At 41.4% G+C, this 24372-nt stretch overlaps 1 protein-coding gene across 1 annotated transcript; it reads right to left on the bottom strand.

Moving 5' to 3' along the window:
• Window positions 1-5131: 5131 nt before the first annotated feature.
• gpr61 (G protein-coupled receptor 61) lies at window positions 5132-11865 on the bottom strand. The gene is made up of 3 exons (XM_073470738.1): window positions 11670-11865; window positions 9324-10117; window positions 5132-6838 (listed from the first exon to the last, which is right to left on the bottom strand). The coding sequence occupies exon 3, from the start codon at window positions 6595-6597 to the stop codon at window positions 5188-5190; it is 1410 nt and encodes a 469-aa protein (XP_073326839.1). The 5' UTR covers window positions 6598-6838; window positions 9324-10117; window positions 11670-11865; the 3' UTR covers window positions 5132-5187.
• Between the last annotated feature and the right edge of the window lie 12507 nt (window positions 11866-24372).

Below are 24372 nucleotides of genomic sequence, written 5' to 3'. Positions count from 1 at the left end.
TAATACATGCGTAAATGACACAGGCTGTGGACACATCTGAAAGTTCAAAGGTGGCCAACATTAATTTAGATGACAGCATTTAACATCATGTCTTTGTTGTGAGGAGCCTTTTCATAACGAGGAATTATCTGTCTCTTCACATCGGCTTTAATGTCATTGTATTTTCATTGCATGCATTGTTTATTTTAATACAGCTGCATGACATTTGCAACGAAAGATAATATAAAACATACTGATACCACTTCCTGATAAAGGGTTATAAGGTGTAACTAATGGCTTTTGTGATAGCAAATAGATCAACGCTTAATAGATTATTTAAGGACAGATAAGAGCAGATCTGGGGCTTGAAAAGTTATTTAAAAGTCCCTTTGGCTGATTGGATTGCATGGCCACCACCAAAGTCTATTTATTAAATACTTTTAAAGCATCTTTCAATGGATTCCCAACATTTACTTTAAGAGATCACATTATCTTAGCGTAGAAAGGATTAACAACAACAAAAGGGATTTTATTAAAGCCATTATTCAACTTATACACCCTATTAGAGGGGCCTTGTTAAAAAGGGGCACCATCATATCACACAGAGAATAAATGAGAATAAATATGAGGCTTAAATTTAGAAATCTAATTCCAAGACGTGGTGGTTTGTTTAAAAATTGCATTGCTATTAGCGACTCGCTCATTTATCAAGACACTAATCAAATCCTCTTGAAGGTCCACAGACCTTACTGAACCTTTATATATTTTGTATAGAAGTATATGTAATAATAATAATAATAATAACAATAAGAAGAGGATATAATAATAATCTCAACCCGTTTGTGGCATCTCAATCCATCACAGCTCTCCGTTTGGATGTTTGGTTTAAAAGAAACTCACCCAGCTCATCCTCTGAATGACTGCTGTGTACCCGGTGGCCCTCTGGAGTGACACGACGATGGCATCTGTCCTTGAGCGCTTTCACTGGGCATGTTGTGGCCTGTCACAAAGGTCAGGCTGTTTGAACTGTTTCAGTGCGCCGCGGGAGGCGCCCTCCACAGCTCGACATGAAAGTTATGAGTCACTCTGTCCGATGGGGAGCAGCACAGGAGAAGATAAATTAGGATAACCAGGAAATAAAGGAGGAGATGGAATCTGTGTTGGGATATTTTAGGTGTAAAAAAACAACCAAAACTGACAAATAAGATGATCTTTCTGGCATTAATTTGCACAATCCACACCTGAACAATGTATTCCTTCTTTTACCTCCATATTTATATTTCTGCTTTTTTCATCATTAGATTTAAGATTTCTATTTAAAATCACAAAAGGATAATGGCTTCATTACTGCACTTACTGTAAAGAGTAAATGTCCACAATGTTTTCTGCTTTTGGTGCATTAAGTTGGGGTGTTTTTACATCATGTAGAACCTGGTCAGAGGTCAGCCAGGGAGTGAACGTACATGTCACAGGTTACGTGCCATATCGATATTTATACAATCCATGTCATGTCAAGGTCACATTACATGTGTACGACTTGACTTTCATATTAGCAGGTGGAGGTGGAGTTTGTGACTGCATTTCAACAGTTGTGTGACACCACTGGCTTTTTTTAAAGGAGCTCTTGGGAAGACTTCTAGCCAAGTTTGTGGAGATAAAAACCAGATCCTTTAGATAAGAATTTAGGACATCTCCAGCTGTGTTTGTAGTGACAAAAACTGGACATTTTAAACCAATACATGATGTTTTCGTAACCCTAACCGTGTGGTTTTGTCCCTAAACCTAACCAGAGGACAACCACAGTGTTGTCACAACATAAAATAGAAAATTGACCCTTAAGAAATGTAAATTTGAAACATATCTGGTTTGTCGAAACGTGCACTGCCAACATTTATTCTGCGACTGGGTTGCATTCACAACGTCCCCCCACTGACTGAGCTTCAGCATCCTGCCTTCCTCAAAATGTCACTCCTCCTCTTTCATCCTGTTCCTGGTGCTTCATTTCACCTCTGTGACGCTGCACCCCCTGCCTGCACCACACACACACACACACACACACACACACACACATGCAACTAGAGGGCTGGGAGACAGAGATGTGACTGATTTGATCATGTGATAGATGCTGTTATTGATCTGGAAATGTCTGGAAATAACCGCGACACTCAAGTTAATCTTCTTGCTGTGTCTTTAATCATTTCAACTGATGGGTAACCAATACACAAGGAAATATTAACAAGGGAAAAACAAGCCCTAAAAATAATGAAGAATCCAAACAGTCTTTTCAGCTTGGGTACAAAAAAAAAACCAAAAGGAGATACAGAGTGGAAAATGAACAAAACTGTGACTGTCAAGTTGTGACTATTATCTGCCGTTCACCTTCAGGACAGCTTATTTCTCAGTCCTTGTGATCAACAGATGGCGGCAGAAATACAGCTTAAAGCATTTAATCAGATTGGCCAGGGCAATTTTGCTGCTACGGTAACGGAAATCCAGCTGATTGAATGGTGGATTTATGTACACTTAACATAAGGGGCTTTGTAAAGACTCTGGACTTTTTGCACCATAAAGAGGAGAGAAAATAGACCATCTAGAGAGATTCAACCCTTGTTCCTGTACGCTGGTGTAATCAATCAAGGTAATTTTATGTTATTTTGTTATATAAAATCATATATTAATAATCATAATAATGTGTATATTAGTCTTAATATTGTGAAAAATAAATTAAGGCAACACTTTACAATTACCATAATTTAAAGGTGCGATATGTCCGGTCAAATTCATACTCCAAACCAATAGGGGGCAGCATATCACCAGAGTAACCAACCGCTAACTGCTGCTGACTCTAGCTGCCCTTTGCTAGTTAGCTCTGTTAGCTGTGCAGCTAGCAGTTAAGACTGGGAGCTCGTGGGCACAGGGATGTTAGTGTTCACACCGCTAGCACAGGGATGGGGCGAGCTAGTTAGCATGCTAACTTCAATGAATATCTCTGCAGCACAATACACGGACATCATCAACTACAATTCTTACATATTGCCCCTTTAAAAAAATTATAGTGAATTAAACTTTAATTAATATTTACCTGACTGTTAACAAACAATGAAATGTTTCATAAACCAGTTATTAAGCAGTTATCAGCTGCAACTTTTTAACGGCCAGCCAAATAATGTTTATAGATGATCTACACAATATTTATTAACCATTTACAAATTAACAATTGCTTAATAAATGGTTTCTTAAGTATTTTATTGTTTGTTAACAGTGAAATAACTATTAACTTAATGTTTAAGGAACTATTAATGTACCTTTTACTAATGATGATTATAATACAGTGTTACCTAAATTAAAACATAGAACATTATGGCAGTGATATTGTCTTGTGCTCGCTGTTTTAATTTATTTCTAACTAACATTACTGCACCATCTGACTCAAGAGAAAGATTTAGAGCAAGATAACATGACGACCCAGTCTGAAAAACAGTCAGCAACAAACTTATATCATAAGGGAATTAAGAACATTATGTCTCCCCCCTGACAAAGGGACCTTTTTTTGTTCTGACTCCCAGCAAAATAGGACCCTTCCCTGAACGCCTTGTGTCGAGTGTCTTATGATCACGCCAACGGTTCGGTATGAGTCAGTCCAAAATAGATGAAGGCAGCAAGAGAGAGAGAGCAAGTATCAAAAGAGAAAGAGTTTAGTGAGAGATTTGTGCCTTGTAATTGTCTTTGGAACGTTTGTCACCGCTCGTGTGACTTGTGCAAACTGTTTGTATCACACCTGAGATCAGAGAAAGTGTCACCAGCGTCTTCCATTTGTTGCTAAATGAGGCCAAAGGCGAAGCTCGCAACGTGTAAGCATTGTCTCACCTGTGTGCTGTGTGTAGCCACAACAAGCCTGGTTGTTTAAAGCACAAACACAAGCGCACTCACACTTGCTCCTGTGTTTACCTGTAAACAGCACAGACGTCTCGTGGGAGGGGGGGGGGTAACTGGTCGTGGTGTCTGAATGTGCCCACATCGGGCTGTATTTCAACAGCTTCCATGCAGCCGAAATCCTTAACACCGACACTATCATACAAATGAAACCAGTCACAATGTTTTTCTTTGAGAGGAAGGGGGTGAAATCACGAGTCGGCCAATGTGAGATGATTTTGGTGAGGAGGTGATAATCACAAGACTAAGAACAGATAAACATGATAATAATGTTCCTGGAAAATGGTTAAAAATACACTGGTGTGTCAGCCTGTTTGTTATAAGTACCACCAGCAGCAGCAGCAGCAGCAGCATCAGCAGCAGCAGCACCAGCTGTGAAATGATCCTTTTCATCACAATGAATATTTTAAACGGAAAGAGCGTTTGTTTTTAAAAGTCGGCTCTGAACATGGGATGAATACACGTGGAATCAGATCCTTATCTCAACTCGCTAAACAACCTGAAGGCCTTTACTTTTTTATTAGTTCTACAAAATAAGTCTGAACTTGTGTCATGAGAGGGGCAGCAGGATGGTTTTTATGTTTAGATAATTGCTTGAATCAATTATAAAACGTTAATTTGGTCATTAAGAACCTGCTGAATGACTGAGTCACTGAGCTGATTGTCACAGGGCTTAAAACACAAAAATGAGGGAGTAATTTACCCTCTAGTTGAACTGAATGACACATAAAAGGAAAGATGGAAATACAGTTTTTTTTATGTAATCGCAATAAAATTTTAAACTGTACAATATATTCTAATAACTTATAATGAGAGCGAAATAATTAATCTAAATGAATCCTTATCAAAACTACACCTTTGCCTCTTTAAATGGCTCTTATAGTTTTTCATAAACTGTGTTCTCCCTGAAGAGTTTTTTCAGCACTTCTTTATGTTTCTGTGACGTTTGTCACTCTCCTGACCCGTGAATTACACAACAAGGGTTTAGTGTCTATCTGCTAACATCACACAGAAAACAGCCTGACACTGTATGGCTCTCAAAACATGTAATGCTGCTGCAGCGTCATGACTGTGGGGGACGGTTGGGAATATGAAAGCTACATAAGTTTAATTCTTCAAAGAAGATACCATGTTAGCAGTTCACTGGATCTTTAGCTTAAAAGCTGTTGTAGCATGAACAAGAGATGTTTCAATTCGACAAATTTTTAGAAAATATGAATAAAACTAAGTATATTTATTGGATTATAGATGGCAGAGACAGTACAGGAGAGGCAGCTACAGCTCTGGTACAGTTTTGCAGCAGTTCTCCGAAACATGGAGCTCATTGTTCAGCTGTTGCCGCTGTATGAACTCTGAGGTTTCCTCGAGGATCTGCCCTGGGATGTGAAAGTCAGCTGGCGTGTTCTGCTGAACAGCTGATTCCTGAAGACCCTCAGTCTCTGGCTCCGCTGGGCTGGCTCTGCTGTGAGAGTTGCAGGGCTCCAGATTGCATCCAGTGCCCTGAAGAAACTGCAGAAAGTTCTCCTCGATAGAGGCCTCTCGGCTGGGCAGCTGCTCCCCTTCGCCGGGCCCGGCTCGCTTGAAGAGGCAGGCCAGGTGGCGGCTCAGCTCCTCGCGAATCTGCCGGTTCAGGCAGCCGTAGAAGAAGGGGTTGGAGGTGAAGCAGAAATAGCCAATCCATGTGACCACGTCCTCGACCGGGGCCAGCGAGGCGGGAGGAGTAGACACCACGACCGAGTAGAGATGGAAGGAGAAATATGGCAGCCAGCAGCAGAGGAATTGGCCTCCCACTGCCACCAGGACCACCGCGGCCTTCCCGCCGCTGAAGGTCCTCTGAGGGGTGGAGCGGGCACCAGTTCCCCCAAGGCTGGCTGCCATGGTGGAGTGGCTGCTGATGGACTCAGACCGTTGTCGCGACGAGTCCATCCAAGTGGGGAGGGGGCCGTGCTGCATGGATGCCACTCGCGCCACCTTAAACATGTTGCAGTAGACCACCAGGATGATCAGCATGGGGCACAGGAAATAGATGAATGTAAAGACGACCATGAAAATCTGCCGTGTGGTCCTGCCTCCCGTCCAGTGGAGGGAGCAGCGTCTCTGACCGTGAACAAGGTCTGAAGGAGTCCCCAGACCCTGGTTCCCCTGGAGGAGCCATCCCAGGAGGGGCAGCACTGACATGACAACAGCTTTAATCCAGATTCCCACGAGTACCATCACCACCACCCCAACCGTCATCTTCACCTCATGACGCATGGGGTGGATGATGTAGAAGTAGCGCTCCACGTTGATGGCACATATGGTGAGGATGGCGGCGCTCACTAGACAGACACTCAAGCAGAGGTAGCTCCGACACAGCGCCTCATCCACCAGGATTCGGTCTGACAGCATCCCCAGAGGCATCAACACCAGCGCTGCCAGCAGGTCCACCAGACACAGGTGAAACACAAAGGCAAACTTGCGCAGCTGTGGCGTTTTGGTGATGACGATCATCACTGCCAAGTTCCCCACCACCGCCAGCACATCCATGATGAGCATCGCACACAGCGCCAAGGACTGGTTCAGGTCTACCCCACCTTGGATGCTTTCGATGGGCAGGGTCACGTTGGAGGTATTCGGGTGCAGTGAGGATGGAAAGGTGGGGAGAGAAGTGTTCCAGGAGGGGCTCGGCGTGACGGGACGCGCCATGAGAGGATGGGATAATGAGGAGAGAGTCCGCTGAACTTCACAGGCCCATCACCCATCCTCCCCTGTCATAGGGTGTCACTGAGAAGCTCAGGCGGTGGTGTGTTTCATGGCAGCTGGGGCGGTACAGGCCCTCAACCCGGCAGACTTGAGCCTGGAACTGAGCAGAAGATCACAGGAGGGTCCTTGTACCTTTCAGGGAAGACTTCCTTCTCTCTCCAATATGAGCTCCAGTTGGAAGGATCTGAAACAAAAGAGATAGACCAGTTTAAAAGTAGGCAAGTGAAGTAATAATAGTAGTTTTTCAAAAGTAGTTTTCAAAGATGTCACCAAATGTGTGTTCTCAAACCTACTGGCCTCCCTCCTTCAGAAGCTGGATAAAGTTCATGACCCTACCCCACATTTTTTATCAGTCATTAACAGTGATCAGGGAAGTAACTAATTAGAAAGGATCTACGCTGAATTTTGGTAAATCAGCGTTAAGATCTGAGGAAGCCAGTGACACCTCACATCAAAACCTCACTAGTTCACATTAAGTTGGCCCACAGGTCTCAAATTTTACACAAACACAGTTGACTTGATGTAAAAGGTAAGAGGTGATTTCATGAGCATGGCAAATCAAAGTTGACTTAGTGAAGACGAGATTCATGTTGGAGCCCCATAATTAACGAGCACATTTTCACAATCTTTAGCTTGCTGCCTTTCAAATTAATCTTCTTGTCTTATCTTACAGTTCTTCTGTTACAAGCTTTCATATTTGGGCATGCCACTGAGATATTTCTTTTTAAAAAAAATGGCAATGTTAAAGCAACACTATGTAACTTTAAAGTCATTCTGGAGAAGGGTAGTTGTTTGTTGAGTCTCATTCCCAGGTCGTCAAATACTTTGGGTTGGTGCCGGACCAGATCCATTAACCCAAAGTGTTTGCATTCGACAATCTCGGAATGAGATTCAGCCCTGTGATGAAATGGCAATCAGTGCATGGCGTACTACACCACTCTCCCAATGTTAGCTGTTAAAGTTACATATTGTTGCTTTAAGGGGTCAAACCACATTCATTCAAAGTAGTTTCACTCCACATGTTTCTACCACCTCCAGTTTGAGAACCACTTTATTCATCATTTAAAGGATATTATGAAAGAAAGAACATGGTATCATGTTCTAGATTGGAAAAATGACAGCTGGATAGATTTAACATCCCTAAAACAACCTAAATCATTTTTTGCTGGAGAGAAAATCCCTAAAAAACATCAATCTAATCTACTCTAAATGCAAACAGACACTATAACCCTCTTGTTTTTACTCTATCCACAAATCGAAGTGGACTCTGACTCTGAATACTTTGTAAAACATTCCATTATTTCTTTGCTCTTGTGCTGCCATCAGACTTGATACAGTCTGCACTCACTTGTAGCCGGGGTCATAATTTACTACATATTTGACATCTGCATCCTCAGATGTGTGTTTTCAGGGCAGCCGGTGCCCCAGGGAGAAGCTAAAAGCGCAGAGTGGACCATATGTTCCCTTTAACAGAGTCAAGACACTGGATGAGTGAATAAACTGCGAAACTCAGCGTTACAGAGCAGCCTGCTGTCTGAAGGAAGGGATCAATAAAACACTCCTCAGATTATTACATCATGACGTGAAAAATATCAAATGTTAAGCTCATTATGATTTTCTGATCCACAGATAAACACGGACATTGTTATCAATACTCTTCTGAATAAAACCTATGTAGAAGTGACACCAGTGGAGTATTCAAGAGGCCCTGCGCTGTGTTTACTGTCACAACCTCACCTGGACACAACCCCACACACTGTAAATTCCGTGGAACGAGCACTCAGCCTTTGGTACATTTCCATGCGCTGCACACCTGCATGTGCAAGTTTTCCATTTCACAAGTGTGACAGGCTCTGTCCCTGCAAGGCGCCTCTTCTTTTTTTCCTGCCCACGTACACAAATCAAGCACGACAATCACCTGACAGATATAAGTGTGTGGCCTTGGCTGATTAGGTCAAAGAGTTACAGTCACCTTCAGCCCAATAAAACCACTAATCAACGACATCTCAGATGGATGGCCCTCTGGTGTCCAGGGTCACTTCAGAGCTCTGAGGACCACCACAATTGAAATTCTAGTCTCTTAAAGGACGAAAAAGCCCATTAAAAAGCAGCTAAAGTGGAAAAATGTGTCAGTTTTATCAAGTCAAAACCACACAAACAGAAGTATTTAAAAAATAAAAGGGAAACACAGGGACTTAATGGCTCACATGCAGCACAGCCTCCAATCTAATCTACTCAAATCTTGTGTCGTCAAACTCTGCCTCAGAAGATCCAAACAAATTTACACAAAGCCACAATATACTGTAAGGTTGCAGCAGAATCTCTCCGGCTACCGACTGGAAACCATATGACCCTTTAATATGCACATGACACAGTGTTTACTGCGAGGAGAAAACCAGCCTGTTGTTCAATTGTCCCTTTCTTGACAAAACACTCCTCAGCAGCAACATGCTGGAGAAACCAGCATGTTTAAATCACATGAAATGAGGCATCTCTTTTCAGAAATGTTGTCCTTTTACATGGATGTTGAAAGGTAACACTGGCTCTACTTCAGTCTGATTTTTACCCCCGTCCCACCTTTCCAGCATCCCAACTTCTACCCTGAAAACACACACATCTCCAGGGCAGGTGTGTGTGAAGATGCGTGCGGTGATGAGTCGATGACATACCTCAGTCTGGAGAGGGCTGCTTCCTTCTCCTGTGCAGGTTCACAGTCTACTGAGGGAGAGACAATCTGTTTCTCTCTCTCTCTCTCTCTCTCTCTCTCTCTCTCTCTCTCTCCCACACACACACAGCAAACACACACACCACGTCACACAGAGAGACAGAGAGAGAGAGGAGAGGGAGAGGGGCAAGCCTGTCTCTCCTCCTCACCTGGCCCCCTTTCATCTCGTCATCACTGACCGCCCCCTCTTCCCATCCAAACACACACACACACACACACTCCTCCTCCTCCTCCTACTCCTCCTCCTCCTCTCAGCTCTCTTCTCGCCAGGTCTTTGATTCAGGTGGGAGAGCAGTGCAGGAGCACAAGAGAGGGATGGGGGAAGAAATAAGGAGAGGGCTCTGGTCTTCCAGCCTGTGATGAGACACACACACACATACACTTCCAGCTCACACACTTTCACACACACATGCACTGTCTCCGGCACGCGCCTAGGGCAACTGCAGAGCCGTGCAGAGCAGACAGGCAGGCGGCGGGTGGGAAGGCAGCACCCAGCCTCCACTGCTCTCCACTGGGTCTTAGTGCCTTCTCGCTGCCTTTGGGCTCCCTCGTGGAGGGATGGCTCTGCTCTTCAGCCGTCCAACCAATCTGACGTCAGGTCACACCAGGTCGCAGAAGCAACAACAATTAGGAAAGAAAATCACCTTTATCCTCTGGATCAGAATTTCTGTAACTCTCTGTCTCCTCACGCTCAAGATCTCCCTCGATGCACAATCCGGCAAAAGCCGTCTCACGAGGCTGGATTATTGATCCGCAGAGAGGAAAAGAATCCCAGTGGTTAATGTTAATGAGCTGAGATTAACATTTGCAAAAGCCAAACAACATACATGTCACGGAACTATTTCCTGCCCTGAGGAATGAGGTTGTTTACGGCCACGGTGTGAGGAGAAGGAGCCCGTTCAAGATGCTGATCTCTTAACGTTGATGTCCTGACTTCATTTTCAGGGTGTTTGTGAAATAGTAGTATAAACAGTAGTACTCAGTTTGTTATTATTCAACGAGATTGAGATCAAGAGACGTGAGAACAAAAAACATTTATGGTCAAACAACCAGCCAGGGCAAAACAAATGTGATGGCAGATAACCAACAGAAAAGATTGAAGCGAGCGACAAGGGAGCTGAAACAATTATTCAGTTAATCACTTTTTTAAAAACGCTACAGTTGATTAAAGCAACATTATGTAGAAATTGGCATTTTGTGCAATTTGGCGCTGTTATTTTAAGATAAAAAAGTTACGTAACATTGCTTTAATCATGTTTATAAAATATATCTGCTGTCTGATTGTTTGACCTATCAAGACTGCATGTTTCCTTGCTTTAGGATATTTTATAAACTAAACAATTAGTTGAAAAATAATCAACATATTATTTGATCATTGAAATCATTATGGGTGGCTGTGGCTCAGGACGTAGAGCAGTCTATCGGTGTGTGAGTGGGTATGAATGTTTTTTGCTCCTTTTTAGCAGGTGGTGCCTTGCAGGGCAGCCTCTGCCACCAGTGTGTGAATGTGTGAGTGATTGGGTGAATGTTGACTTGTGTTGTAAAGCACTTTGAGTGGTCGCTAAGACTAGAAATGTGCTATATAAATACGCTCCATTTACCATTTACCCCCTGACAAGAGTCATAAAAACACCACATCATAAACCTTTGAAATATTCAACGAGACTAAAAGAATAAAGCCACCTCTAGGTGGGTGATAAATGCTAGGACTAGGTGAGAAAATAAAATGTCAGGATGTTTTTGACCAAATACCTCAATATGGATTATATGACAATATTGTAGGGATGACTATTGGTACGTTTACAAAACATTAACACAATTAAATTTTTGACAATCATCAGTAATGTGGATATAATGACTAAGTGAGTAAAGGCAAGTGTTTGAGCAAGTAGAACAGTCTGGTAAGTTCAGAAAAGGACATCACTTTACTGTCATGCAGCCTTTAAAAGCAGGAAAAGACAACAATTATGCCATATCCTGATAAAACAATATCCAAAATGTAAGGTGATATATAGCCTCATATCAGAATATCAATATATCACCCTGCAATATTTGCAGTTTGTTTAATTAAAAGCTGCATAATACCTCAATCCATTCATCTGTACCAGGGGTCGGCAACCATTTTGATATGAAGTACCATTTTAAAATGTCCTTTTAATCAGTGTGCCATAGAGTATCAACCTTAAGCTTAAGATTACAGATCTGTAAGAACATTTAAAAAAACATTTTCATCTTCCAGTTCTTTCTCTCATTAACAAAGTGTTTTTCCACAGTTATGTTATTTTCCCACCTGCATTTTGCGTAAAAGGCAACAAGTTCAAGCCAAACAGTCAGCAACAGGTCGCGCAACTGCCAGTAGCTGTGAAAGAGGTGAGAAGGCACTTCAACACCTCCAGAAAACCCTCTTGCAGACTTATTGTTAGTGTGTCGTTGGTTAAGCTTAACCGTGTGCCAAAGGTTGCCTATGATTTATTGTCACGCCCCACTGTGACGGTGATTACTTGTATTTAGCGATTCCTGTGTTGAGGCAGGGGTGTCAGGAAAACAAGCCACACCTGAAGTAACTCCCTCTGATTGCTGCACTTCCCATGAGAGCCAGAGATCTCCCTCTGTCTCCCGTGCTACCAAACAGCAGGGTTTTAGTTTGGTTGCTGAATTCAATTTACAAAATATATAAATGTTTGTCTTTGTGTGGTCTCCCTTCCAGTTGCAACCTTTGTTGTGACATTATACATATAAAGTGTCTAGAAATTTGAGACATATTTTTCAATCTATAATTACGCAACCAATTTTTACAAAAGAAAGCAAGAAAACATGCAGCTGCTTCCAACAAAACAACACTCCAGAAACCACCACAACCCCATTACACAAGATTTTCTTTGGACCTAAAACGTGTAGGCTGAAGCTGTGCAGCTTATCACGGCATCACGCCTCCTCTTCTTACAATACACAACCTATCTGGCATTAAAAATATAGATATCAGACATAATTATCGTAGATTAAGTCATGTTTGGATACATCCCAGCCCTTCCATTTGAAAAAGAGAAAACACATGAGGTAATTTGGGAGAATTTCCAGTAGAAATTTAGGAATATCATGAGATGATTACAGAAATGTTTTGTTTTCTTGCACATCAAGAACCTCAAAGAGCAGGTGCTGAGTCAAAAATGGGTTACGTGTTTCTTGAAATGTTACTTCCTTGGTACATTAAATGGACACTGGAGCCCTGCAGTGTGTGAGATGTTTTACTTTGTCTCTTGTTGTTTTGTTTTTTGATTTTTGCCATATCTCATTATCTTATGATTAAACCTGTGTTAACAGTTTGGCTCACTGCTCCTGCAGCTGGCTCACATCCTCTGTGAATCATTCTCATCGTAATGGTGCCAAATGAGGTGATTTAATTACAATGTGCTTTGGACACAAGAAGTAACCTTTTGATGAATGGAGGTGGCTGTTGTATCTGTCAACACTACTCATTTTTTTTCATGTTTTACAGTGTAAACCCCCTTTGTTATCCAATGTACAGTGTAAAGACTTTATTTTTAGGTTTTCTTGTCTCTGCCGATGCTCTGAAAATTGCTCATTCCTCCCTCAGGATCTGCATGAATGGGCCACACATCAGTCTGTGACATCTCTCTTTCAAGCAGCGTGTTTCCTGCAGGAATTCATTCATCAGTGGACGTGCAGCCTCACAAACCCTGATTAGTTCATGAGTCACTGCTTCTTTTTTTACTGATAAATCAATCTGCAAACTGAACACATGTCTATTTATTGATCCGAGTGCCGTGTCACTGTTCAGATCAACAAAAGGTTACCTGACATAAACCTGCTTTGTCTCACATTTGTTGTTTATGGATGGATTTCGTGTTTGTGTGTGTGTGTTTGTGTGATGTGTGTGTGTGCTGATGATGCTGCGGTGTCTCATATAATATGTAGGGAGAAAAACCCTGTATCAGATATTTATTCTGTCCTAAAATTAGACTGCGGCACAAATCATTGATAAATGATTCCCTGAGAGAGCTTTTTATATATAATAATCCAGGATGTGATGATAGAAGATGGTTTTAAGATGGAAATGGAGTACAGAAGAGTCTTTGTTTGTGTTTGCTCTTAGTATGTATCCTGTGTGTGTGTGATGTGTGTGTGTGTGTGTCCTGTGACTGCGCTCATGTCTGAGGTGTTGAATAATGACAGAAATAGCAGATACTTGCTCGCGCCAGCAGCACCAATCACAGGGGAGGGAAATACAATGGTTTCCATGGCAACATCCCCCCCTCTCCACCTGCACCCCACTGGCACCCCACCACCACTACCCATCCTATCCACCGGCAGCAGATAAGAAAAGTGCATCAACCCCAGGGCTCAATCACACACACTCTTATACACACATTACCATACACTGTGAGTTGTGTTCAGTGTCCATGTTTGACGGAGATTATTCTCAGTTTCCTTTCTCCCTATTTAACTGAACACAGGTGGGCTGATTCATGCTCAATTACAGCTGCTGATCTAATATTGTTTTCCAGTGTGATCTCGGATATCATCAGTAGGGGGAGCTCTCACATTTAACAAGTAACCGCAGCACCTGAATATCCCAGAAAATATCTTCCTTATTCACCACATCACAACACTGACTCATGCTCACACAGCAGGACCTTTAATGACATTAAAGGGGCACTATGTAGTTTTTGGAGAGGAAATTCAAACTCAGATTTTTTATATTTACAATATTGATGAGGAAAGAATACAAATGCAGAAATCTCTCCATAAATTAATAAAGACGCTGTTCTCAGAGGAAAATAAGGTTTAAGCTAAAAAGGTGGCAGGGTCTGCCACATATAAACAAAGTCAGGGGGGTTGTGGGGGCCAATCCCAGTTTCTCTATGGGCGAAGGCCAGGGTACACCCCTGGACGAGTTGCCAGCTCACTGCAGGGCCCTTTCTGATGGCAGGGGATGCCACACAAGGTGCCATCTGCACAAGAGCAATTTTGGGGTTCAGTATCTTACTCAAGGATACTTTGACATGTAGCTTGGTTCTGCCCAGGGGAGCTGGGATTTGAGCCAGTGACCTTCTGATCGCTAGTCACCTGCTCTACCCATTGAGCTACAGCCACCCCATGGTATGAAATTGTGTTGTCCTTTAAGGTCAGTTTGTTTAGTCAGTCATGAAAATGAAGAATTTGTTTATGCGTAAAAAACAGTCAATGAAGATCTTTCGTTTCTTTCTTCTAAATGTATGTTTCACACTGAAATGTTCACACTCAAAAGGTTTCGGACACATGAAGTGAGTTCATCAATCTTCAAGGCAAATTCCTGCGTTTTTCAACAGGATTGTGTAGAGAAGCAATATGAGATTGAGAAAAGAAAAATATTGGGATCTATTTATCCGTCTGTCAGTGCAATTCAGTTCAGCAGTTTGATGTAGGATGCAGTCGAGCACACACTCCTGCGGGCACACACACACAAACTCACTCCTCCAGCAGGAAGTGATCATGTTTGGGCTGACGTCAAACCCGCAGGCCTGACTTGATCTGCAAAAATCCTTTTTTCACTCAGCGCTCTGTTGCCCCTGTGACTGATGTTTATTCATATCACACTAGCGACTAACAGAGTGTGCACATGATTTCAAAAGCAAAAATGTTTGTCTTTTTTTGTAATATATTGGTATTTAGACTTCTACATCATCCTCTGTGATGCTTATTATTCGGTACCTTCCTACAACATAGAGGTAGCCTGCGTCTGACCAGAGTTAAATTAGCTTTACTCTGGTTTTATCCTCCCACGCTACGGTACCCCAGAGAATAACATCCACCTGGAAGGTCACATCAGACTGATTGCTAACATCCCATCATGCACCTCACCAGACGGAGGATGGCGGGCGCACATTTCCGAGCTGATAAAAGCCCTCAGAGCAACATGTGTTTGAGCTGCGCTGTCCCAAATTACGATGAACTTTATTTAAATAAATGTAGCTGCAAGGACGAAAAAGCAGTGAACCAAAATAGATTTCTTTGGGTTTGCTGAGTCTGAGTCTGAGTCTGAGTCTGCAGAGAAAGAAGTCACCAAATGTTGATCTACATGCTCCACTTACTCTTAGAGTTATTAGAGCATGTAGATCATAACATATTTTTATTCTGCAGCACTGAGTAAAAAACACCTGACTATTTCAGACACATTAGGTACCCGGCAACAAGAAATATGCATTTTATTATAAAACAAAGATTTGAGTTTGACTGAAATCCACTCATTTAGAGCTGACTTCAACAATAAAAGAGTTTAATTTGGAATAGCTTGCTGGGAGCCCTGGGACAACCTGCACTCTGTCGGCAGACAGAGAATACACTAACCAGTGACGGTAACTGGTTTGCTTCCCCAGAGTCATGCTTTGGAGTCCAAACAGACACAATTAGCGCTCTCCATTGGCTCCAGGTTGGCACAGTCATCCTCTGCACACACTGAGTCACTGATGAGTGCCGGGCCGCTGTCTGCCTGGGGACACAGAACAACACTCAACCTGAAAAAAAGGAGCCAAGACTGTCATGAAAATAGATAACTGAGCATAACAGAGCCTCTGACAAGCATTTGAGTCTGAGTTCTTGCTGCTGATTCTACTGTATCATTTGTTTTTGTGTGAAAGCTTTAGATTTATAGTGATTCGAGTAAAACATAACTTTTAATCACGTAATTTCTGACTGGAAAAAAACAACGCACAAGCCCGCAGATGCTCCATGACTCTTTCAGTGTCACACTTTTTATTGTGAGAACATCATGACTCCCCTCCAAGTCCACGCTTTTTAATTGTGAGTAATTTCATGTCAGTAGACTGATTCATTTATTCATTTCTGATTACCGTAAAAAAAAATGTCTTGCTCATGAAACTGAATGACACAGATTTGCAAAACTCTTCATAGCCTTCTGGGACTCTGACTCTTCAGAGATCCACGACTGAGGACATTCAGCTGCATACTATACTATATGTATCGTCTGGCTGGTGGTGCAGTGAGGTGAGATGTCCTCGGTTGAGTCACAAATGGCCTGAGGGAGGTTCTGTGTTTTACACTGTGGCACAACACAACCTTTATCTGTCAGAAGGACGCACAGCTCAGAATCACACAAAACAGACCTGGTGGACCAGATGATGATATGAAGATGTAAACTACTTAAAATGTATTACAAACGACTCGACCTTTATACTGTCTTTGGTTGAGCTGTAGGTATATTTACATAATCCTAAATGTTTCCCACAATGTTCAAACCCTGAGAGATCTGTAGTTTCAAGGTAACGATGCGTTTCATCTGGCCGCTTGCTGCTTTGACTTCTGGGAAACATCAGATAATATGTCAGAGAATGTGAACGTAACTAAACATAACATGAACAAAAGTAGATAGGTTTCAATCTGCAATGGTGGTTGTTTAACAATGAAGACAACAGCTCCCATCGTCACACTCGAATTCACAATCAACAAATCAAACCACATCTTTTGTTTTCGTTGTTCGGATTGGGAGACCCCTCTAGCAGAAATGACATGCTGTGTGTTTAAAGCAAGTCTTAATGATGGTGTTTATAGTAAAGCATCTGTATAGTTTGAAAGAATAGTTTGACATCTTTTGGGAATATTCTCATCCAATTTATTGCTGAATGTTAAATGAGAATATTGTGCATTGTGATTTGTATCTAAAGCCAGCAGCTGGCTAGCTTAGCCAGTTATCTTATCTTAGCATAAAGATTGGGAAGTGTAAAATATCGTGTCGCTCGTGAATGACGGGAACTGGCTCCTGTCTGAGAGCCGTAAAAATAAATAATAAATAAATTGGCGTTGGTTGCCAACATACAAAACATAGTTTTATTATGCATAAACAAACTAAGTAAACAAACTCTTTGTTTTCATGACTGAATAAACTGAATAAACAAACTGACCTTAAAGGACAACACAATGTCATACTGTTTTACTTTGTTTATATGTGGCGGACCCTGCCACCTGTCTAGCTTCAAACAGTGTTCTGGGACCTTATTTTCCACTTCCAGGACAGCTTGTTTATTCAGTCATGTTAATAAATATTTCTGAGTATGAGTTTGTTTTTTATACCAAAAGATAATGTAGAATTATAGCATTCTGGAAATGTTAAAGTTTAATTACACTGGATATTTTAAGTGATTTATGTGGATGCACACCCATCATAGGTCAAGACATTGCTAAATTTGACTTGTAAGAGCCAGAGGGGCGACTAAATGAAGAGCAGACTGGGAGCAGAAAGACCAGTGCTGGACTTTTTTTTTTGGAAAGCACAGCGATTCTAAGAAACAGTTCAGCGTATAACCCCATAAAATCACAGTTTACACTTGAATTCGTGCACAGATTTAACAAACAAGTATCACTCTCACAGCTATCATTCCTCTCATCTGAATCTTGGCATGGAAGTGAATAATTTTTTCACAACATGTTGAGCTGTTTCTTTAGAGCCGACACACTGCGCATCACATTCTTCTTCTTCTTCACAACAACATTAATTTATAATTTTACTGTTAATCCTGCGTGACAACTGAATGAACCTTGAACCTAAGGAACAGAAAACTCAAAGGATGTCCCACAGCCGCAGTGTCATTTTCCTAGAAACCAATAAGTGCAGTCAGGTGATTAATGGCTGTATAATCAAGCTGAACCAAGGCCGAGGCCGTCACACCCCCTCCCTTCTGTAGGTTATCCATCATACATCACTCCTCTGCACTGATGAGGACAGTAAATTTACATTTATATTTGTCCCCTCTGTCCCATCCTCACTCACATCAGGAGGCTTGAGCTCAGCAGTTTTAGATGTAACATCAATATCCACCATAAATATGAGCACTCAACATGACGGAAGTGCATTTTGGCTCTGTGAGCATCTGCTCTAAATGACGGCCCAGTTGAAGGCAGATGTACCTTCTTCACCTTTCAGTTTTTGTTCTATCCATTTTGATGTCGTGGGAGTGGATGTAATCTGTAAACTTTTTTGTTTTCAGAAGAGGATTATTATTGTCGCTCTCTTCGGAGAAAACATGTAGTTACATAACACATGACATCATTCTTTCCTCCTGGTTTTTATTAGATTATTTTATGATACTGTAAATAGTAACATGGAAATCCAAGATTATTGAAAACAGTGTTTGTCCAACAGAAAGATGAATTCCATGTCAGAGGTTCAGCTAACTCAGCTAACATATGATGTAAATAAAGAATATTTACAGAGTTTATGCAGGCAAACATCAACGCTCAGCCTACAGAGACTAGTGCGACAAACATTACGACTCAGAGCCAACAGACGAATGCAGGGTGGAGGTATTAAGAGATCCATGGGTCATGTATTAAACATTTCTCTAGAGGTTTATCTTATTCCAGAAACAGGATAAAATATAGAAACTTACTGAGAAAAATAAATATTACAATAGAATCAGATGGAATAGATGGGATTATTATAATATCAGCCACAGTGAAACAAGACTAAGAGTCCACAGCCACGCTAGCAGCTCAGTGAGGCTGTATTGAGTTAGAGTAGTCAGATTACTTTTTTGTTGTAATGACCAAAGTGACATGCTAGTTTTGCAATCCAAGTAATCTGCTATGTGGTTATGTTTTCGAATAAGTAATCAATTACTGTAAGAATGTTACCATAAGTTACTCTCATACTTCTTAGCAGGCAGAATGCAGTCACCCCTCGGATGTGTAAGTGCGGCTGTGTAGTGTCAACAAGTAACAAGCTACTTCTTATTGGTAGTAACTTTACCCAACACTAAATGTTAAACGCTAATGCGTGACATTAGCGTTTAGCTCAGATGTTTGGCAGGTATAATGTCTACCATGTCTGCCATCTTAGATTAGCATGGTTGCTAATTAGAACAAAAAAAAACAAAATACAGCTGAGGCTTCATAATAACAGTACACATATGACATATTCACACATATTCAGTCACATCACATGATATCCTCAGATTCAAATCTTAGTTAGCAGTACGCTGATTCTGGTTCAGCACCAGGAGACACTGATGTATGTTTAAATGGACGGACTCTAAATCGCCCAGTGGACGGCAGAAGTTGGTCCTCACTGTTTAAGACGCCGGAGGATACTGGTACAGATACTGTAGGCAAGTCTGAGCGTGCTCTTGTCGTGGGTTGCTTGAAAGTGAGTATGCCACAGGTTGGCCAATAATCTTTGCACAAGTTGGATGTGATTATAAAGTTTAGCTTCAAGTTCAAGTTTCACAGATAGGCTGCTGAGCCAGGCTGTACTGCAGTACAGCATGAATCACTGATTAGAAAAACAGAGAGATAATCTGGCTAATAGCTTCAAAAGATCTGAGTCTGCGAAGAAAGTAAATGTAGTGCTGTAACTTCTTACAAATAAACTGTATGTGAGGAGTCCATGATCTGACACGACTTCCAGGTATTTATGTGAGGATACTTAAATTTCTCCATTGTGAATTGTCACTGGAGGCAGCCGACAATCAGGAGAAAGGCCAAAAATGATTTCTCACAGCCCTAATCCAAATAATACTGAAAAAAAATACTTGATGGTGGTGCTACACGAAAAGAGACGGGATCACCAAAGTGATTGCAATTCATCCTGAGGGGAACATTAAGGTCGATATGTTCATGGCAGCCAATCACATCTTTCAATCTGCACCACAGTGGTGGACCAACAGACCAGCTAACACTGCAGTCCCCAGAGCAACACTGCCTCCTCGACTACAACTAAAAGTCAAAGGCCATAAATGTGATATTTATATTTTTGTCTGTGAATCATTTGAGCAGATTGACAAAATATATTTCAACAAATTCGTTCAATCTAAATTTAGGTTTAAAATCTGAGGGCTCTGAAAGTAAAGCGAGGAGAGTTCCCATCACAGTGTGCCCTCACTTCTCTGCCTTGGCAACACGTGGAATTACACAGTTTCCCTCTCAGTGGCACATTTCACTTGTTTTGAAGTAAATGAGGCTAAATCACATGTTAAACTTGAACTTCTCTCTCTTCATGCACGGCTGTTTGATGACATCTTCTCAGTAAAGGCCACGGAGTGATTAGTGAAATAAAAGTTGTGGCGTGTTGTTATCACGCTGGCTCACATTGCACAACCTATTCTCTGTGGATTGACAGCTGATGAAAAAGCATTACTCACTCTAACTGTCCAAATGAACATTAGGTAACAGAAATAGTCATGACATACATATTTATGAGAACATTACAAATGCCAGAGGTCTGCAAAAGCGGGACATTGACGCAACAACTTGCCATGTCTTTGGTACAGATTGTGAGATTTTCACTTCAAGTATGAAATGTAGTTCTGTCTGTGATTCAATGCTGCTGGTGGCGGTTCCTTTATAAAGCAGCTCCTATGAGACAACTGAAATGAAAAACCATCAGTAAGGACTGTCAGACCACTGTGCACATCATCTAAGGAGTCTAGTCTATTCTCTCCAATGCAGTCTTGCTCATGTCTTCTGACCTCATTAAAGCCACAGAGTCCTGCAGGCGGGTAGTCAGGAGGAGGAGGAGGGTTGTTGTGAAAACATGGCCTGTATCCAGACAGATGCAGCACAGTTCATAATGCAAGCCAGCTGTCAGCAGGGTGAGAAACTGGAAATCAGCCAAGCAGCCTTCAGTGGCACAACAACCCAAACATATTTTGACTTCTGCCATAGCGGCACATGCACACATTTGCATCACTGGACATTAACTCAAACACACAGAGCAGGACAAACATGTTTTAATTGCTGACTGCAAAATACAAAAAGCAATTTGACATTTCGGTGCTGTGATTTTCCGGCTAATTGTCTTTTTAACACTTTGTTTCTTGTTTTTAAATATTATCATATGAAATGTGTGGTAGATGGATTCTGTTACAATTGGACAGAGCCAGACTAGCTGGCCAGTTGCCCCATATTTTCTGTTTTTGTGCTTAGTTAAGCTAACCAACTATTGCTACAGCCAGCAGGCAGCTAGCTTAGATTAGCACAAAGACTGAAAAGTGGCACAAAAAAACAGTGCTGCAATTTTCTGGCTAATTGCAGCTTTCACGCTTTGTTTTTTCTAGAGATAACAGATGACTTGACTAGAAAGTGAATTTTGTTACCATTGCTAACTCAGCTAGCTAGTTTCCTATTCCCTGTTTTTGTGCTAAGCTAAGCTAACCACCTGCTAGTTCTAGCTTTTTTTTTTGATGAACAGGCATGAGAAGATCAAAACCAACCTGTCTGTTCGAACAATGCCAGCCAGCAGGCTATAAACTCAGTTTAGCACAAAAACTGTAAACAGAGAAAGAGCTAGCTATCAGTGCTGCAATTTCCTGGCTAATTGTCTTTTTACACTTCAGTTTTTCTACCGATTATATGAGATATATAACTGTTTTTTATTATAGTTAAACAGAGCCAGACTAGCTTAATGTCCCCCCTTTTCTGTTAGATAAGATAAGACTTTATTAATCCCTCAGTGGGGAAATTCAATTCTCCCCCTACTTCCAAGCTAAGCTAAGCTTACCACCTGCTAGCTGTAGTCTTCTATTTTCCAAACAGATGTTTAAGTTGCATCTCTCTGCCACAAAGCCAATGAGCGTATATTTCCCAATGTAAAACTAACTCAATGCTTCCCTCTTCAATCACAGTATGACAATATGTTGTTATGTGATCATCAATGCTACATTTTTTATTAAAGTTTGTAAATCATTTTTAAATAATGAGGTGTTTTTGATCATCTCAAAACGTTTCCAGTCTTTTGTTGCCCCTGTCCCAACTTGTTTGAAATGTGTTGCGGGCATCGAATTTTGAATAAGCGTATATGTACAAAAATCTATTAATTTGGTGAGGTTAATCATTAAACGTATTGTCTTTGTACTGTTTTCACTGAGTGTATGTCAAAAAGGAAAGCAAAGTATCACATCCTCTTTTATTTGTTTTACACAGCCGCCCAACTTTTTGGAATCGGGGCTGCAATTAGCCAGTTACATCCCTCAGGGACAGCATTTTATATTATCCTCAATATTTTTAAAAATAACACAAAATAAGGAGCTTAAACCAAAGCCAAAGCATTTCGAATGTGATGTGTCTGAGCAGAGATTACAAAATAATAACACTGTAATGCAGTATTCAGGGACTGGAGAATAAATATTGTGCTTGTGTAGTTTTTTGTGCTCATTAGGAGGTAGGCAGATTAGTCCGCAAGAAAAAATGCTTTAAACCACCGGATTTTTATTTCTGACAACATAAGCCAACTAAGAGGTGTTTTTTTCTCTGTTTACAGCTGAATTAGATGTAAAAATAAACTCAGGAAATCCATTAAAAAGGTTAGACAGGGGGCAGTTAAGTGCTCAGGGGAATATTTTCTAAGAATCATGATTATTTTTATGTGTGTGTTTGTGTAAGAGGAAGAGTTTTATTTGTGCTCGTCAACAGGCGCACAGCTCCGTGACAATGACAGCCGAAACAGGAAGGAATTGTAATAATGACCCTGCATTAAACCCCAGAAAACGTCCACACACTACAGAGAGCAGAGAGCTGTGATTAATAGAGGCAGCAGCAAGAGAAGTCTTTTAAATCCCTTAAAGCTCGCCACAAGTCTGTTCCTACAGCAGAAGATTATTACAGACTGACACTGGCATGAAACAAATGTGTTTAATTTAAAGTAGAGCTCTCCCTCTCGTGATCACTGCAGCGACGGGCTTTTTCTCTTGATTGTGGTTGTTATGGTTGCAGTACGAAGCCCTGGGACCCTGGATAACCATTATCATGACACGGATGCCAGGTACTAAATCTGATGGTATGGTTGCAGTGGCATTGTGGATTTGCACATGAGTTACCCAAATGCATCTGAAGGCCAAATAACCTCAATTTCATCCCTGGGAAAACTAAAAATGAGGGATTAAAGGTACAGGCAGGGTGAGCAAAGTATTTTCTTAAACTGGCAATAGACAACTTTTTTTGCTGTGACTTATGCTGAAGTAAATACTGATTGCACAGTGTAATAGCTGTAGAAAAATGACACCATCCCTTTTACCGTAAAAATAAAAAATAGTGGACAGAGCCATCTTGACGTCACCCATAGGTTTCTGAAGAGCCCAAAATGAAGCTCAAAGCAGGCCGTCGCCATCTCAGCAGCATGTGAGTCCAAATGACTCCCGGCTAATCAAAAATGGGCAAGAGGTGGAGTGTGGATGGAGCTGAAGCGAGCCTAGTTAGGTAAACAAGCCCACCTAGCTGGAAGCTACCAAGCTAGCTGAAAGCTATCTGTGTTTACACCGAAAGAGAAGAAAACTTCCCTCACATTAGGCGTGAGGTTGATCACTGGACCATTTGTTTATCTTGTTTATCTTGCAATCTATACATTTAAAATATACGTCACTGTTTTGTTTACAGCTTGTTTCTACTCCCAAGTGGACAAAAATAATGAAATGCAGCTTTAAGTAAAGGTAAAGTATAATTGACTTATTGTTAGGTAATTCGATTCTTCAACCATCTAAGAACTAAAGTCAAATAATATATTAAAGCCTTGAAAGATCAGTATTTACTAATCTGTCTCTGAGAGCCAAATATACAGGCAAGGTGAGCAGTGTGTGTGTCTATTTTCTTTGAATTACTATGTAACTACTATATTACTATTACATTTTTTTTTACATTAGAGTGAAGGATAAAAGTAGGTGTGTCTGCTTGTCTTTTGACATGTCACAGTAGGAAAAGCAAAGGTGTAGATAATAGGAAACTTGAACACAGTGCCGCCATGGTTAATGTTAATAACAACACCTGTACGTTTCCTACTAAGATGTAAAAAAAAAAGTTTTTTCCTGTCTGTAAAAGCACCGTCCTACTTCTTGAAGCTGACCTGTGCACCACTGGAGGAGTGCTGCACTGCCACACTGAGCTCTTTCACCTCTGCAGCTGACGATGTTCCCAGGCTGAGTCTGACTGAATGTCCAGTCCTGGCTGAAAGACGGGCACATGGGAGAGCACCTGAGGGCCAACTGACACCT

This window comes from Pagrus major, chromosome 7 (genome assembly GCF_040436345.1).
Source record: "Pagrus major chromosome 7, Pma_NU_1.0".
NCBI classification, from domain to species: domain Eukaryota; kingdom Metazoa; phylum Chordata; class Actinopteri; order Spariformes; family Sparidae; genus Pagrus; species Pagrus major.
The sequence above is the reverse complement of the archived record's forward strand: the minus strand, read 5'-3'. Positions and strand labels throughout refer to the sequence as shown.

What these genes read in the sequence shown, in the direction of transcription:
- gpr61 (XM_073470738.1), bottom strand. Translation starts at nt 6,597, where the DNA reads ATGGCGCGTCCCGTCACGCCGAGCCCCTCCTGGAACACTTCTCTCCCC.